Source organism: Ovis aries, chromosome X, assembly GCF_016772045.2.
Source record: "Ovis aries strain OAR_USU_Benz2616 breed Rambouillet chromosome X, ARS-UI_Ramb_v3.0, whole genome shotgun sequence".
Classification (NCBI taxonomy): Eukaryota; Metazoa; Chordata; class Mammalia; order Artiodactyla; family Bovidae; genus Ovis; species Ovis aries.
The window spans coordinates 115854864-115873927 of record NC_056080.1 but is presented as its reverse complement, the minus strand read 5'-3'; the positions used below and the strand labels follow the sequence as shown (position 1 = coordinate 115873927).

General features: G+C 39.8%; 1 protein-coding gene across 1 annotated transcript; it reads left to right on the top strand.

Moving 5' to 3' along the window:
- Nucleotides 1-12872: 12872 nt before the first annotated feature.
- Nucleotides 12873-14314, top strand: LOC114111258 (E3 ubiquitin-protein ligase RNF146-B-like). Its single transcript, XM_042242201.2, has one exon. It carries the CDS (start codon nucleotides 13040-13042, stop codon nucleotides 14297-14299), a length of 1260 nt encoding a protein of 419 aa, XP_042098135.2. The 5' UTR covers nucleotides 12873-13039; the 3' UTR covers nucleotides 14300-14314.
- Nucleotides 14315-19064: the final 4750 nt, after the last annotated feature.

The following is a 19064-nucleotide window of genomic DNA, read 5'->3' as shown; positions in this document are numbered from 1 at the left end:
ATTTTGTAAATTTTGTAATTAAAGTATCATAGTCATGCCAATGTAACCACTAGTGTTAAAACACAAGTTAAAATCTTAATCTGCTAACCTGTCTTCCAGTCTGAGAAATCCATAACCTAGGTAAGACCTGGATATTCAGAGTAAATAAAAGTCCATTTGAGTGCAGGACTGAAAGAAAAATTTCCAATTACACTTAAGACAAACTTATTTATCAAAAATAATAGAGCAATTGTAGAACCCTTTGCTTCGTCTCAAATATCCTTTTATGATTAAAAGAAAATCTCTGACATATCAATTGCCAAAATTTTTCGGTTTTCTCAAAGTTCTATGCCATTTCTGTTGAAGTCATCATAAAGCTTTCTTTTTCATCAAGATGGAATGAAACACTACAGCTGACGCATTGGAGACAGATGTTTGCCTGTTTAGAGTTTTTAAGGAAAAAACTAGTTTGTGCCATTGGGTGGTGGGCTGAGTGAGCCAAGACCTGGTTCCCCGGGCATCCCGAGGGGACCCCAGAACAGCAGAGCGCGGCCACTTCTGGATCCTGCTTCTCAGGCTTCAGGCGCTGAACTGAAAGGCAAGGTGGGGAGAGAGGCGCAGCGCTCCCTGCCTCACCCCCACCCGCAGACTTCCTTCTGCCAGAGCTCTGGCTCTTTGTACCAGAGATCTCAGGGATCGCATTTTCTTCCCTTTTCCTAAGTTACCTCTAAGCGGTGATAGGAGGTGTTAGTTACCCCCAGTCCCCAAAATACATAATCAAAAAACGGATCTAAATTTCCTTACTTCTACTTTGTCTGCAAACCTCAACATGTTCGAGGTGTCATTCTCTGGAGACTAGACTCCTGTACCTCTTCCTCTTGTCTTCCTGAGACAGTGCACAGCTGTTTCCCCCAGGGTAGATGAGAATCAAGTGTGCATTCTTCCACCACCACAGAGCCTCCGAGATTCAGCAAACCTTCAGGCCTGTAGAGCTCCTCCATCACCCCAGGAAAAGGAATCTCCTTTCCCATAGAGTCTGTTCTTGTCATGCCTTATAGGGTAATGTTGGTCCCTTTCCCAAGTCTCTACACCCGGGATCTGACAGCTTGCGTTCTGCGTAGCTTTTCCTTTCCTCGGTTCCTTCCCAGTTACAGCCTTTCCCCTTTAGCCCTCCACCTGAGGTTCTTATGTGCTAATCCTCTTCTAACTAGCAGTCTTATTTTAGCAAGGGTAGCTTTCCCACCCTCCAAACTCTCCTCCACTTTGTTCACGGGACCATTCGTGCTCAAGGTAGTGGTCTAGTTGGACAGTTTGCATCTTGCTTGCCCTAGGATAACATCAGGAAAACAGAAGCCACAGCTCTGAAGGGCAGAATCAGGAATCCAGGTCACATTCCAGAAAGAGTTAAAGCAGACTCTTCAAGACCATGTGACATAATGCTACATAGGGCTACAGAAGAGCCCTCACACATTTACACTGGCCTAAATTTAGTAACTTGTTTCATCTGAAACAAGACTAAAGGGAATCAAAGTTTTCCCCAAGCATTTTGAAGACCCACAAAAAAGAGTTCTCTTATCATTGGATAGTTTGGTGGGTGTTGGTAACTTAAACAAGGACATATATATTTATATATATGCATATGTGTGTGTTTGTGTATATATATGTGCTTGTCTAATTGGAGATGTATCATCAGGCGTAGGAATCAACATAATGCATTTAGCAAGAAGAGTGGACTCTTAAGCTGAAAAAATCCTTTAGCATACACTGGATGATGTAGATCAGAGAGTCCAAAAGTGGCTCTCAACCTGTTTGTTTCTGGCAGGAACCATAGTTTACCCTCCCTCTACTTGAGATACACATCGAAAGACCCTTTCCTGAGATGCTTTGGCCCCTTTTTATCCTCTCCTGAATCCTGGCCTTTTCTAGAAACCCTGGATGTGGGAATCATTTAAAATAATATCCTCAGAGTAGACAGAATTTTTCCCCCAGTCATGGATGTAGCTGCCTGAGCCCTTCAGGGGGTTGACTCTTTTCCTTGTTAAGGACTACATTCTTTACCTGTTCTTGAATTTGGGGGCCCTCTGCCTTAACTGCCTAGCAAACCCTTCACTTCATGAATCAAGTGGGATGTTTTCTCCTAAGTTTCAAAAAGTTCTCGCAATGCACTGCTACTCAACGAGTGTCCCATAGACCAAGCCATGATACATGACCCTTTTTCCATCAGAATGCTGAAGAATCTCAGTATGAGGTTTGGCTTTCTTACAGCTTCCTTCTTCCTTCTCCAGCCTCTAACACCAGGAAGCTTACCAAATATTTAGTCGTGAGAACATCATCATTTCTAAGCATCACTATTAGATTGTAGAACAGTAGATGGCAAAAGCTGTTTGTCCCCTTTGCGACCAGTGATTTTCTACTGACTAGCAGTTTCTGTTATAAGGAGACTGAATTTTCCTTGAAAGTGACAACCCACTAATATAGGGGTAAATGCAACCACAGCAAGATTGTTTGGACATGTTCCTAAGTGCAAAATCTGTAGGGCAACCATGTGGCCTTCTATCCCCAGACTCTTGTTTGATGGTAACAGTTTGGTCCACAATCCTACAGCAATAGTTTTCAGCTGGGGCTCACTACTTACCCTCCCAGTGGGCCAACAGCAGTCACTATACCAACTGCTAGCAACTATTTAATTTTATCTTCAGAAACCTAGTTTACTAATTGGTAGCTTTGGTAAAACAAATTTATTAAACACTTGTTGTATGTTAGGTACCGCTCCAAACACTTTACATTTCATTGAGTTCTTATAAGTAGTTCTTAAAAGTCATCTGTTTTACAGATACAGTCCTAGAGAGAGAAACATGTCTAAAATCACACAGTTAATGATAAAACTGGGTCTGTCTAAGTTCAAAAGCTCTGGTTCTTCCAGTGCCCCATCCTGTTTCTCTGAGGATGCCTCATCCCTGGCATCTGTTTTATTTCCTTTCTCTCTTTACAAGCCCCAGGGCGCTTTTCCAATTCTCCAGTAAAACTAGGAACTAGAGATGATTACAAAAGCTCATTCAATGTTTACCTGAAAAGTACATGCCCTCTTTGTTTAGGTGACAGAAGATAAACATACACAGGATCAAAGTGTTAATAATTTTTAGACTATATTCAGTTCAGTTCAGTCGCTCAGTCATGTCCGACTCTTTGCGACCCCATGAACCGCAACCCGCCAGGCCTCCCTGTCCATCACCAACTCCCGGAGTTACCCAAACTCATGTCCATTGAGTCGGTGATGCCATCTAACCATCTCATCCTCTGTTGTCCCCTTCTCCTGCCTTCAGTCTTTTGCAACATCAGGTTCTTTTCAAATGAGTCAGCTCTTCGCATCAGGTGGCCAGAGTATTGGAGTTTCCAGGTTCAACATCAGTCCTTCCAATGAACACCCAGGACTGATCTCCTTTAGGATGGACTGGTTGGATCTCCTTGCAGTCCAGGGGACTCTCAAGAGTCTTCTCTAACACCCAGTTGAAAAGCATCAATTCTTCTGCACTCAGCTTTCTTTATAGTCCAACTCTCACATCCATACATGACTACTAGACAAACCATAGCATTGATTAGATGGACCTTTGTTGACAAAGTAATGTCTCTGCTTTTTAATAGGGTGTCTAGGTTGGTCATAACTCTCCTTCCAAGGAGTAAGCATCTTTTAATTTCATGGCTGCAATCACCATCTGCAGTAATTTTGGAGTCCCCAAAAATAAAGTCAGCCACTGTTTCCCATCTATTTGCCATGAGGTGATGGGACCAGGTGCCATCCCAGCAATCTTGCTTCCAGCTTGTGCTTCCTCCAGTCCAGAGTTTCTCATGATGTCAGCCGGGTGACTATATACAGTCTTGGCGTACTCCTTTTCCTATTTGGAACTAGTCTGTTGTTCCATGTCCAGTTCTAACTGTTGCTTCCTGACTTGCATACAGGTTTCTCAAGAGGCAGGTCAGGTGGTCTGGTATTCCCATCTCTTGAAGAATTTTCCACAGTTTATTGTGATCCACACAGTCAAAGGCTCTGGCATAGTCAATAAATAGATCATGTCAGGAAACTTTTACTATACCAAGCATTGCAGATGAGGGATAGTCAGAGAATGAAACTTATTTGTAAGTACCTTGAGCTCATCATTTGGGGAAAAGATTGGTAGGATATTAGTAGATAGATATAATTGGTTTAAAAAGTTTTTTTTTAATAACAGAAAATTGCACTTATGACTTTGTTCCTTCCCAAAAGTATGTGTTTATTTTTTAAGATAGGTAATCCATGTAAGTCTGTCTTTCATTTACAAAACACTTTTAAAAAGTAAATTTGCTTCACTGCTTTTTATTTACACAGAATTATTCCCTAATGGATGTTCAGCCTTCAAGAAAATTACTCCCAACAAAGATGAAGAAGGAGCAATGAAGGAGGATGCTGGAATGATGGATGTCCGTAAAATGAAGTAAGACTTCAGGGCCTGCATTGTCAGTTAGATAAATGTAACTTCTTTAAAATATTTACATTAAGAAATTATTACAGCTAACTCAATTTGAAAGGTAACTAAGGGTCGATGGGACTTCCTTAGTGGCTCACACGATAAAGTGTCTGTCTACAACGCAGGAGACCAGGGTTCGATCCCTGAGTTGGGAAGATCCCCTGGAGAAGGAAATGGCAGTTCACTCCAGTACTATTGCCTGGAAAATCCCATGGACAGAGGAGCCTGGAGGGCTACAGTCCATGGGGTCTCAAACCATCGGACACGACTGAGCGACTTTGCCAAACTTTGCCAAGGGTTGATGAACTATAAGGATTAAAACTACCCAGGGATCAGATGTCCGTTTTTGGAATGTGGAGCCCTATCTCTGCAACGGTTCTTTCTGTCTGGTTTTAGAAATGTACCATGTATCATCATCCAATCACCTTCCCAGTAACCAGATCACAAGTACCATACTTTGAAGATATCTCCATAAAAAATAGAGTTAACAGTGTAACAGCTGAAGAGAGGAGGCTTCCAGGTGTTTTAAAGATGGAAAATTTCTGCTCTGAGCTTCATATGGATAGTAAACACCTGAAGTTGTCACTCGCTCAATAAGGCTTTGCACTTGGTGATAGAAGAGGTATAAAATAATTAGATATGGCTGATCCCTGACCTCCAGGTCTACCTAAAGAGACAACCCCCCTACACAAAATGGAGAAAAGCAAGACAGTGCCATTTGAATAATACAGACAATATGCAGAGTCAAAGGTGAGAGATAGCTTTGGGCTGAGGAGAGTTAGGACTAGAGAGAGGTTTAAAGAACGAGGATACCCTGAAGTTGTTTCAGCAGCAGCGGAGAATAGCTGGGATAAAAGGGAAGAGGTGGGAAAGGGTAAGGCGTATTTTAGGGGGCAGAGTAAATGGATCATTTTGGCTAAGCCATTGGGTTCTCATAGGAAAGAGCAGTAGTGGAGGTCTGAATTGGAGAAACTTTGAATGTCTGGACTTTATTGATTAGAATGTTGAATTGCTGTCAAAGGTTTTTGAGCAGAATAATAATAAGATGAAATGAAGCAGGAGGAAAGGTTAAATTGGTGGTAATGTGGGAAATGTATTGGAGGTCGATGGATGGCGGCTGGGGGCAGAGGCTGGAATGTGGCCTGCCCTAAGTGTCCAGTTGTGAAGCAGCCAGGCCTAAACCCAGCTTGTGACAGGTTCAGGGACCGCTGAGGAAAAGAGGAAGACTTGCTGGCTATATAGGAGAGGAGTCAAAAGTAGCACTGAGATTTCAGGTTTGGATATTTATAGAGAAATGATGGATGGATGATTTTACAGGGAAGGTGGTGAATTCCATGTTTGATGAGTGTTCAATCTGAAGTATCAGTAGAAGGTTATTGAAATGGAAACAACATCAGGTCATTAGACATTAAGAACTGAATCTAAAGAGAGAGATCAGGGTTGCAGAGCTGCATCTGGAAGTCATAGCTGTGTGAGAAGCAAAGCACACTGATAATGGGAGATAATATAGCAAGTGAAGACCAGAGAACCAAGAACTGAATCACAGTGACGTTCACATTTAAGGAATGTGAAGACCAAGCAAAGAAACAACAAAAGGAGGCGACTGAAGTGCTTGCAGGCCCACAGAAATGAATTTTTTAAAGGTAGTATTAAGAAACATAAAAAGCAGCAGCTTAAAGTGATAGAGACACACTTTGCACTCTATGAACTGTATTTTTTAAATATAAGCAATTTCAAGCTAGCTCTGGTTCATTTCACTAAAATGATCTATGCCTAGATGCTTTACCTCCTACCCCTTTTTTTTCTGCCTACTACTTCTCTATGACTCTCTCCTCAGCAGTATAACTAGAGGCACGGATGTAGAGAGCGGACTTGTGGACACAGTCGGGGGAAAGAGAGGGTGGGATGAATTGAGAGAGTAGCATTAAAACATATACCTGACCATATGTAAAACAGATAGCTAGCGGGAAGTTACTGTATACACAGGGAGCTCAACCCGGTGCTCCGTGATGACCTAGAGGGCTAGGAGCTGGGGGTGGGAGGCAGGCTCAAGAGAGAGGGTACACACACACACACACACACACACACACACACACACACACACACACTTAATGACTGACTCATGTTGTGTGCCAGAAATGAACACTACATTGTAAAGCAATTATCCTCCAGTTAAATAAAAAAAAGATTCATAAGAGTAGGAGCCCATCTAGCCTCAAAAATGCTGGAGTGGGTTGCCATTTCCTTATCCAGGGCCTCTTCCTGACCCAGGGATCAAAACTGAGTCTCCTGCATTGTAGGCAGATTCTTCAGCGTCTGCACCACCAGGGAAGCCCCAAATGATTAGCACATAGTATGAAATCAGTAAATATTTCTTTAGTGAAAAATAATAAAATGAAGATAATAATACTATCCTGGTCACTTCACAATAAACATGAAGGTTCTTTATAAGTGATTAGGTGCTACATAAATGTCAGGCTTTATCACTGACCAACTGGATAGTAAACTTGGCTTTTACTCCCAGAACTTAAAAGAGTTGATGTTTAAAACGTGTTTGCTGGATCAATTAATCATAACAGAGAATCAGATCCTTGAATTTTAATCCCAGTTCATTGCTTGACTGTGAAGCCTGGGGTAAATTAATTCATTTTTGGGGTTTTAGTTAGACTTAGATGATTTTCATGTAAGATGTCCAGTTTGTGTGGGCTCAGAGCAAGAAGATTCCAGGGAGTTCATGGGAGATAAATGGATTAGCACAACTGCAGTTATGTCCTTTTTTCCAAACAGCAGCTTCAGCTTAGTCATAGAAGTGGCCTTAAGCCTGACCCTTTTTTGTACTCCAAGGGAAAGTAGTAATATGTCTCATTAGTCAAGAACTATAATCAGTTTCCTATGTAAACACATTTGTTGGAACTCTTTTGTGTTCTACAGTAATAATTTATATGTGCTTTTCACATATAAATATGTGAAATATGATAGAATATGATAGAAATATGATAGAATCATATTCTCCATAGTGTCATTTTATGTTTCAGTTTATATAATAGGGCTTCTTCCTCGTGCCCTAGCCAATGGAAAATAACTGCCACTGATTTACAAGTTTTACTGAAGTGAAAGATACAAACTATTGTTCATTTAGTGGCTTCTTTAAGTAGGTGAATTAACCCATTAATAATTTAATTTGTTTTTAAGACTGCATTTCTGACTTTTGAGTTGAAATAGTTTTAAAGATAAATTAGTATACAGTAAAATGCACACATATTAGGTGGACAACTTGATGAATGTTGACAGTTGTCTACACCCATATAACGCCATGGTAACACATTGTCATGAGAAACCAAAAAGTAGAACATGTGCATTAGCCCAGAAAGTTCCATTGCACCCAGTTCCCGTCAGTCTGCCTGGCCCCAATATCTGATGTAGATTACTTTTAACAGTATTGGTGTCATAAAAATGAAATCATTCGGTATCTACCTTTTGTATCTGCCTCTTTTGGTTGGCAGAAATTTTTTGAGATACATCCATGTTGTGGAGTAAATCATAAGTTCTTCTTCCTGGCTAAATATTCTATTCTCTCGATATAACATTTTAAAACCCATTCTCCAGTGGAAGGATTTTGAATTGCTTCCAGTTTGGGACTGTTATGAATAAGGCTGCTTTAAACATTCTTATCTGTGACCTTTTATAGACATATGCTTTACTTTTTCTTGAGTAAATACCCTGCTGGTTCCTTGGGAAGTTTCATATGTAACTATATGAAATTGTCAGTTTTTAAAAGAGGTTGGGCCATTTTATATACCAACAGTGGATGAGAGTTCCAGCTGCTTCACTTCCTCACCACCATTAGCTGTTGCTAATCTTTTCATAATTTGCCATCCTAGTAGACAGGAAGTGGTATCTCACTGTGTTTTCATTGTATTTCTCTAATGCCTAATGGTGTTGAGCATTTTTCACACGGTCTTTGTCTTTCATTTATCTTTTGTGGAATGTTTGTTCAATTCTTTAGCCCATTTTAGAAATTACATTCTTCTTGTTGTTGTTGTTGTTTTATGGGGATTATTTCTATATTCTGGATATAAGTCCATCGTCAGATATATGTGCTGCAGATTATTTACCAGTGTTGGATTCGTTTATGTATTTTCTTCACTAAGTCTTTTATTGAGCAGAAAGTTTTGGTTTTGATAAAGTCCAATTTACTTTTTTTTAATGGTTTATTTGTGTGGATGGGGGTGTGGGTGTGGGTGGGTGTGTGGGTGTGTGTATGTTTGGTCTGAGAAATCCTTCCTTACCTCGAGACTGTGAAGATGTTGCCTGATATGTTCTGCTATGAACTTTCTTCCTGAGTTTTATGTTTTGGTCTATAGTCTCTTTAGAATTCATTTTTGAGCATATAATGAGATAGAAGTCAAGATTCATTCTTTGTAGACAGGTATTTTACATAGGCCACACCATGTGGGGAGAAATAAATCTTCTTTTACCCCTGCTGAATTGCTTTGGCACCTTAGTTAAATTTCAGTTCTTTATATGTTTGTGATCTATTTCTAGACTCTGTTTTGTGCCACTGATCTATTTGACCATGTTGATACCAATATCACACTGTCTTGATTGCTACAAGTTTGTCAGTTATGGAATAATATAGTGTTAGTCCTTCAACTTTGTTCTTTTTCAAAGTCACTTTGGCTATTCTGTATCCTTTGATTCCCATATAGAATTTCAGATTATCTTTTCTCTTTCCTCAAAATAGCCTGCTGGAAGCTTTGTTGAGCTTTTGTTACATTTATATATCACTAGGTGGAGGATGGATAGCTTGAACAATACTGAGTCTTTCAATCAAGTCTTGTTTAGGTTTTTAATTCCACCCAGCAATATTTTGTGCTTTTTCAGAGTAGAAGTCGTTTTCTGGATATTTTGTTAGATAATGGATGTTCCGATGCTACTGGAAATAGTATTGATTGGGTTTTTAATCTTATTTTTCAATTTGTTGTTGCTAGTGTCCATAAAATGGAGAAGGCAATGGCAACCCACTCCAGTACTCTTGCCTGGAGAATCCCATGGACAGAGGACCCTGGTAGGCTTGGTCCATGGGGTCGCTGAGAGTGAGGACGCGACTGAGCGACTTCACTTTTACTTTTCACTTTCATGCATTGGAGAAGGAAATGGCAACCCACTCCAGTATTCTTGCCTGGAGAATCCCAGGGACAAAGGAGTCTGTTGGGCTGCTGTCTATGGGGTCGCACAGAGTCAGACACGACTGACGCGAGTTAGCAGCAGCAGCAGCAGCAGCAGCAGCAGCAGCAGCAGCAGTAACAGCATACATAAATACAGTGATTCTATATGGTGATCTTATGATCTGCAACCTTGCTAAATCCTCTTACTTGTTTTAGTAGTTTGTATATTCCTTACGATTTTCTCCATACACCATCATGTCATCTGCACAGAAAGATAGTTTCACATTTCCTGATCTCTTTCCCTTCTCTCTTTCTTGCCTTCTTACACTGGCTAGCACCTTCAGCACAATAATGAATAAAAATGATAAGAGCAGACAGTTTGTCTTGTTCCCAAATTGAAGAAAAGAGTGTTCAGCCTGCAGGTTTTTAATAAATGTTCTTTATCAGATTGAGAACAATCTCTTCAATTCCCTGTTCTGGGTGGATTCTTTTTTAACATTGCAAAGGGATATTGAATTTTTGCAAATTCTTTTTCTGCAACTATTGCTAGAATCACGTTTTTTTCTCTTTTATTCTATTTATATGGCTCTTTCTATTTACATTGGATTTTTTCCTTATTGTAAACCAACTTTACATTCCTGGGACAAACGTTACTAGTTTTTAATAGATTCTTTTTTTATTTCCCCAGAGTTCCTCCTTTCTACTATTGATAGAAAATTTAGCTATTAAATGTTAATATATAGATTATTCAAGTAGCAACATTTAATGAACATCTATTTACTACCACCCTGCTAGTGACTGAAAAATACAATATAATAAATATGTTGTCCCTACACTTAAAGAGTCACAGCCTACTTGTAAAGTCAGGTACTTATATAACGGGCAAGTATAGTGATAAATATCCACCCAATGTAGTATCACAGTAAGAAAAATAGGCCTCTTGTGTCACTACTCTGTGTTAATCAGGCGAAGGATCCTGGAAGAGGTGAAATCTAACTTTTCTTACAGGGTTAAGTGAAAGGGATTAAAGGACACGAGGGTACAGAGTGGACAAAGGCACAAAGTTAAGACAACACCATGGTGCTTCCGACAAACTAATAGTAGTTCATCAGTGCTGGAGCATAAAGTACAAGGCTAGCTTGAGGAGTGATGATTTTATAAACTATCAGCCAGATCGCTGCAAACCTTATGTGCCAAATGAAGGCATTTGTCCTTAGTTCTGCAAATGATGGGGAGCCGTGAGATTACAAGGGAAGAGGGATGTAGTCTGGTTTGGATTTTAATCAAAACCCTATGACAGATATGTAGAGGATAGATTTGAAAGTGCCAAGGCTGGAGGCAGGAAGATCTGTTAGAAAACAATAATGACATCTTGAACCTTAGCAATGAGTGTAGAAATGGAGAGGAAGGGTCAGATCTGAGAAATATTTAGGAAGTGAAAGTGGCAGAACTTGATGATAGAGGATGAGTCAAGACTGAGAGTGTATTAGTTTCCTAGAGTTGCCATAACAACGTACACAAACTGGGTGATTTAAAATAATAGAACTTTATTGTCTCACAGTTCTAGAGTCCAGAGGTTGGAAATCAAGGTGTCAGCAGGGCCCTGTTCCCTCTGAGACTCTGGGTAGCAGCCTTCCTTGCCTCCCCCTAGCTCTGATGGTGGCTGTTGGTCTTGGATTTCCTTGGCTCGTAGCGACATTACTCCAGTCACTGCCTCTGTAGTCACATGGTGCTCTCCCTGTTTGTCTCTGTCCTTTTGGAGTAAGGCTCACCCAGTAAATCACTGCTGCAAGTAAGTCACTCAAGTATGACATCAACTTCACTCTTCATTATCACCAGTGACCCTATTTCCAAATAAGGTTACATTTGGAGGCAGTGAAAGTTAGGGCTTCAGCGTATCTTTGTGAGGGACACAGTTCAACCTATAACAAAGAGTAAAGTCAAAATTGCTTTTAGTTTTCTAGTTCAGAGTCTATAGGATATGACCCCTGGCTAGGTAGGAAGTGCAAGGGAAAGAGCTAGTTTAGAAAAAAGATGAATTCAGAATTGACTACAGGACATACTTTAAGAGCCATTGTAGCAGTCACTTCTATAGGTCTGAAATTCATCTCTTTAAGATAGAAACAAACTGTTCAGACTTATGAATAGTATGAGTAATTGGCATCACCCTTTCATTGTTGGGAACATGAGATGATGGTTGTTTTATAGAAGCTGTTATTATGGCAAAGAGATCTCTATCTTGAGATATTATATTATCATTCTCACTAGTTTTAGAACCAACAGATAGGAAGGAAGCATTGTTGACCAAAATCACATCATTTAATGAACACTGATGTCACTGATGCAGCAGCTTGAAAATTGTGAAATTCCCTTAAGACTCTATTAACTGTGTGTAAACATAATTTTAGTAGGAAGCAAAAATCATGGACATTTATATGCTTAGTGGAATTTACCTTGTTAGACATTTAATATCCTCAGTTTGGAAAATACTTCTCAACATGTTACCATGTGTAACTATGGTTAACATCTTGATTATATGCAAAACAAAGTACGTAGTAGTTTACTATTGTCAATATTCATTTCATACTTTTAAGAATGTGGTTTCAATACCAAATATTTCAAGTATGTCATTTAGAAAATATAGTCACACAACAATACTCCTTCTGTACATTTCCTTAAATGTAGTACATTCTGTTTTTTATTCATTTGAAATAGTTCAAATTGCATTTGCCCAGAGCTCTAAAAGTATCTCTAATTCCTCATTACATTTTTTTTTCTCAATGCAGGAAGTTTTGCTGGAGTTGCTGGAACATTGTGTGGATGGCTTATGGAAAGCAGAGCATTACGAAGTAATTTCTGAAATTTCCAAGTTGATCATTCCAATTTATGAGAATCGTTGAGAGTGTGAGGTAAGTAACTGATATGTTTGCATCATTTACCTATATATTTTATTTTGGTCTTAAGTTGATATCTTTAAAAAGCACTGAAATGCACTAAAATTACAGTCCTTCCTTATATTCATTTAAAATTTCCAAATGAAATTAAGGATGCAATGTTTAAAATCTGTATTGGAATTAACATTATGCCAGTTGTTCCTACAGCATTTTTACTAGCAATCTCCCCTTCTCCACTCATGGCAGAGAATAATCCATGTTGTCCTCACTAAAAACAAAGTTACTGGATTTCCATGATGTCTGGGAAGAGATATAGGTGTAATTCTATGCTTTCCAATTTAATGGTGAGACTAAAGTTGCTAGCAGATGACAGTAGTGGAGATAATAAGTTACTAGGAATTACCCTTTTATTTCATGCAAAGATGGGCTCGATAAAGGACAGAAATGGTATGGACCTAACAGAGGCAGAAGATATTAGAAGAGCTGGCAAGAATACATGGAAGAATTGTACAAAAAAGATCTTCACGACCCAGATAATCATGATGATGTGACCACTCATCTAGAGCCAGACATCCTGGAATGTGAAGTCAAGTGGGCCTTAGAAAGCATCACTACAGTTGCAGGCTCGGAGGCCGAAGAGAAAAGACGGCGAGGCGGCTTCGGCTGTGGCCACAGAGGACGATCCAGCAATGGAGGAGAAAATTCTGCAAACTGGCTGATTACTCATGAAGATGAGATTTTATTTTTGTGGCAGGCATCTGTGGGGTCTGTAATTGAAATGATGGCTGGCTGTGGAGAAATTGATCACTCTATAAACATGCTTCCTACAAACAGGAAAGCAAATGAGTCCTGTTCTAATACTGCACCTTCTCTAACTGTCCCTGAATGTGCCATTTGTCTGCAAACATGTGTTCACCCAGTCAGTCTGCCTTGTAAGCATGTTTTCTGCTATCTATGTGTGAAGGGAGCTTCATGGCTTGGAAAGCGATGTGCCCTCTGTCGACAAGAAATTCCCGAAGATTTCCTTGATAAGCCAACGTCGTTGTCACCAGAAGAACTCAAGGCAGCAAGTAGAGGAAACGGTGAATATGCTTGGTATTATGAAGGAAGAAATGGGTGGTGGCAGTATGACGAGCGCACTAGCAGAGAGCTGGAAGATGCTTTTTCCAAAGGTAAAAAGAGCACTGAAATGTTGATTGCCGGGTTTCTGTATGTTGCCGATCTTGAAAATATGGTACAGTATAGGAGAAACGAACATGGACGTCGCAGGAAGATCAAGCGGGATATAATAGATATACCAAAGAAAGGAGTAGCCGGACTTAGGCTGGACTGTGATGCTAATACCGTAAACCTAGCGAGAGAGAGCTCTGCTGACAGAGCGGACAGTGTACCGGCTCAGAGTGGAGCTTCTGTTCAGTCGTCGTCTGTGAGGCCCGTGACGTCAGTAGATGGTCAGCTAACAAGCCCCGCCACGCCATCCCCTGATGCAAGCGCTTCTCTGGAAGACTCTTTTGCACATTTACAACTTGGTGGAGACAGCATAGCGGAAAGGAGTCATAGAGGGGAAGGAGAAGAAGAGCATGAATCACCATCTTCAGGCAGGGTGCCAGCACCAGACACTTCGATTGAAGAAACTGAATCCGATGCCAGTAGTGACAGTGAGGATGTATCTGCGCTTGTTACACAACACTCCTTGACCCAACAGAGACTTTTGGTTCCTAATCCAAATCAGACAGTATCTGATCGATCTTCCTGATCGATCAGTGGCAGCAGGTGGAACAGTGATTGTCAGACCTCGAAGGCCTGATGGAGGTTGTAACAGAAGTTTACATAAAAGTTTTCAGATCCATGCTCAAGATGAAAATGGTTATCTGTAAATTTCTGCCCACGTAACATTATACTCATCCCTAGTAGTGCATTTTGGGAGTTGGGGTGGGAAGGGGTATGGGAAGAATAGCCCTGTAATTAAAATGTCTAACACATCTCTGTTGAGAAATTTATTTAATATAAAGAACTTGGATGTTAATAGTTGAGAGCTATTTAGTAATAATGCAGTTTTCTTGAGGTCTGTTTATTTTATAGTTTTTTAAAATACCTTCAGTTCTTTTGGCCAGCGTGTGTGTATTATTTGTGCATTAATGGTCCTCATCTGACTACTGCATTGGTTCATGTTTTTCTGCATGGATTGACATAAAACCATTACTAAAATTTGGCACCTATGAGATATCTGGTATCCGTACGAACAGAAAGCTTAAATAATGTGAGAACAAATGTGAATTTGGGGTTTTAAAATAGAAGAATAACAACTACTTAATAGTAAAGTTACTGAAATGGAAATGTAAAGAAAACAGCTTATAACTTACGTTTCAGAATCTTGTCTGTAACACACTTCATGGCGTTCTCATAGGCTTTGCTGTCTAGTCCTTGTAGTTAGAAGTTTCTCTTGATCCACATTTTTTTTTATTAAAGACTTTATAATTTAATAAATACTAGAATTTATCAAAAAAAAAAAGAGAAAGCATCACTACAAACAAAGCTAGTGGAGGTGATGGAATTCCAGTTGAGCTATTTCAAATCCTGAAAGATGATGCTGTGAAAGTGCTGCACTCAATATGCCAGCAAATTTGGAAGACTCAGCAGTGGCCACAGGACTGGAAAAGGTCAGTTTTCATTCCAATTCCAAAGAAAGGCAATGCCAAAGAATGCTCAAACTACCGCACAATTGCACTCATCTCACATGCTAGTAAAGTAATGCTCAAAATTCTCCAAGCCAGGCTTCAGCAATATGTGAACCGCGAACTCCCTGATGTTCAAGCTGGTTTTAGAAAAGGCAGAGGAACCAGAGATCAAATTGCCAACATCTGCTGGATCATGGAAAAAGCAAGAGAGTTCCAGAAAAACATCTATTTCTGCTTTATTGACTATGCCAAAGCCTTTGACTGTGTGGATCACAATCAACTGTGGAAAATTCTGAGAGGGATGGGAATACCAGACTACCTAACCTGCCTCTTGAGCAATTTGTATGCAGGTCAGGAAGCAACAGTTAGAACTGGACATGGAACAACAGACTGGTTGCAAATAGGAAAAGGAGTATGTCAAGGCTGTATATTGTCACTCTGCTTACTTAACTTCCATGCAGAGTACATCATGAGAAACGCTGGACTGGAAGAAACACAAGCTGGAATCAAGATTGCTGGGAGAAATATCAATAACCTCAGATATGCAGATGACACCGCCCTTATGGCAGAAAGTGAAGAGCTAAAAAGCCTCATGATGAAAGTGAAAGAGGAGAGCGAAAACGTTGACTTAAAGCTCAACATTCAGAAAATGAAGATCATGGCGTCCATTCCCATCACTTCATGGGAAATAGATGGGGAAACAGTGGAAACATGTCTGACTTTATTTTTGGGGGCTCCAAAATCACTGCAGATGGTGATTGCAGTCATGAAATTAAAAGACGCTTGCTCCTTGGAAGAAAAGTTATGACCAACTTAGATAGTATATTCAAAAGCAGAGACATTACTTTGCCGACTAAGGTCCATCTAGTCAAGGCTATGGTTTTTCCTGTGGTCATGTATGGATGTGAGAGTTGGACTGTGAAGAAGGCTGAGCGCCGCAGAATTGATGCTTTTGAACTGTGGTGTTGGAGAAGACTCTTGAGAGTCCCTTGGACTGCAAGGAGATCCAACCAGTCCATTCTGAAGGAGATCAACCCTGGGATTTCTTTGGAAGGAATGATGCTAAAGCTGAAGCTCCAGTACTTTGGCCACCTCATGAGAAGAGTTGACTCATTGGAAAGGACTCTGATGCTGGGAGGGATTGGGGGCAGGAGGAGAAGGGGACGACCGAGGATGAGATGGCTGGATGGCATTACGGACTCGATGGATGTGAGTCTGAGTGAACTCTGGGAGAAGGTGATGAACAGTGATGCCTGGCATGCTGCGATTCATGGGGTCGCAAAGAGTCGGACATGACTGAGCGACTGAACTGAACTGAAATGAACTGAGGAGCTTTTCCAGTTTTGTCTGCTACATAAATCTTTGATCAAGGGGAATTACTAAAAAACAGTAGTATAGCTGTTACCACCAGCACTCAACAGGACTTTTTATATTCAAAAATCTGAGTCTGTATCATAATTTTTTACCCCTGCTATGCTGGAAAGGGGTGCTTTAAGACTTAGCCATTTTTAAAAGCAAAGCAATTTATCCTTAAACATATGTAGCAAGTAGTCTTTCATTGTAGAAGGGTCCAGGAGTGAAAATATACATTTAATGTTATCTGTCTAGTGTTCTAATCTCTTCTCCAAATTGGCTCTTATCAAACTCACTTTTTCTACCTGGGTTCTGGGTCTTCTTACTCTTTGCCCTGCTTTTGCTGTATATGGGGACATGCCTTAAAAATCATAGTGGATTTCAAGTGATTATATTAAAAAGTGAGTTAAGTAATTAAATCTATGTCCTGCTGATGACAAACAATAGCTTATGAGACAAGACAAGAATTGGCATTACTCTTTCCGTCAAAGCATTGCATCCTAAGAACCTTTGTAAAAGTTCCAAAGTACCTACTCTCTTACTCTTAAGGTGAAGACCATGTTATTAGAAACCCACAGAACATTTTGCTACTCACTTGACTAATAGGGATAAAAGAAAAATATATATTCCCTACACATTAAAGGAAACAATAGATTCTATTGGGGAGCTATTCCTATTTCCTTGTAGAGAGGCAAGGGTCTGAATAGATTCCGAACCATCCTGCATGGGATGAAGTAATTTTTCAGTGTTCCTTATGGGGTGGGCTGAATAGTCTCAGCCACAGCAGCCATTAAGGAAGGAAAACTTCCCTCAAATTGACTTGAACTGCAGAAGACAGTATGGAAAGAATGTGAAAGAGAGAACATCTGCTTCTGGGCTCCCCTTTTAGCATTGAAATGAAATTCACCAGCATACAGTGAACCGTTTTCTAGTTTGCAGTTCAGTGGCATTTAGTGCAGTCTTAATATTATGCTCCAACCACCTCTCTCTAGTTTCAAAAGATTTTTATCATCCGATGTAAAACTCCATCTCCTTCAAGGAATCACTCTTCACCCCCTCACTCACCCCACTGGTGACCACTAATCTGCTTTCCGTCTATGGATTTGCCTGTTCTGGACGTGTCATAAAAAAGATGAATGCAAGGTGTGACCTTTTGTGTCTGGCTTCTTTTACTTAGCATAATATTTCGAGGTTCATTCAAATTGTAACCTATATCAGAACTTGATTCCTTTTTCATGGCTGAATGATATTCCATGGTATGGCTACATCAAAATTTGTTTGTATGTTTGGGTTGTTTCCACATTTGGGCTGTTATAAACAGTGCTGTTCTAAACAGTTATGATAAGTTTCTATGTGGGCATGTTTTTGTTGATCTTGGAAAAATACCTAAGAGGGGAATTGCTGAGTCACAGAGTAATTCTATTGACTTTTGAGAAACCACCTAATTGTTGTCCCTTTTATCTTCCTACCAGCAGATCTGATTGGCAGTTGTATATGGGGGTTCTTTTTAGAACCTAGTGAATGTGGCATCCTAGTGAATGTGAAATGGTGTCACACTGTGGTTTTGCTTTCTATTTCCTTAATGACTAATGATTTTGAACAGCTTTTCATGTCTTTGTTGGCCATTTTTATATAGTCTCTGGAGAGATGTCTATTCAGGTCCTTTGCTCACTTATTTTTTTATTTTTTTACTTTACGATACTGTATTGGTTTTGCCATACATAGACATGAATCCACCACAGGTGTACATGAGTTCCCAACCCTGAAACTCCCTCCCACCACCCACCCCATATCATCTCTCTGGGTCATCCCAATCTTTTCTCACGTTTAAATTGGGTTGTTTGTCATTGTGTTGTTGATCTATGAGAGTTCCTTATATTTTTTGGATAAGAAAACATCAGATATGCGATTTGCAAACATTTTCTCCTGGTCTGTATGGTGTCTTTTCACATTCTAGATAATGTTTTTTACATAGTACAGTCCCTTTTCTGAGTGTGTAGAAGAATATATTTTTTGGAAGTGTCTGTGAACTTGTTATAAAAGCGTTCCTCACTCAGGCTTTTACTGTTTTTTTGTGTCTGCATTTTACTTTCCTCTTCTAAAGTGTTTGCATGATCGTTTATTCCCATCTTTCCACTTTAGGGCTCAAGCACACCATTTTGCTTCTTTTTCAGCTACAATAATTCAGACATGAAGATAAAAGTAGTCAATAACACAGTACTTTTAATGTACATACTACCATTGAGATATGAATGACATGAAGCATGATATTTAGAATTACAGTGTTATTTGACCGTTTTAAGCTCTACCCTCTCACCTAAACTTGTTGAGGCATTTTTTCTGTGACCATGGGAGAAGGGACTGCAAATGACCCCACCAAAACCATTTTGAAAAGGAAATGGTGTTGCTTTTTTCCCCTTATGCATTTATTGTAGACATTTCATAACTAACCAAAAGATAAAGCTAATTTGTTAATTCTCATATTTTCAG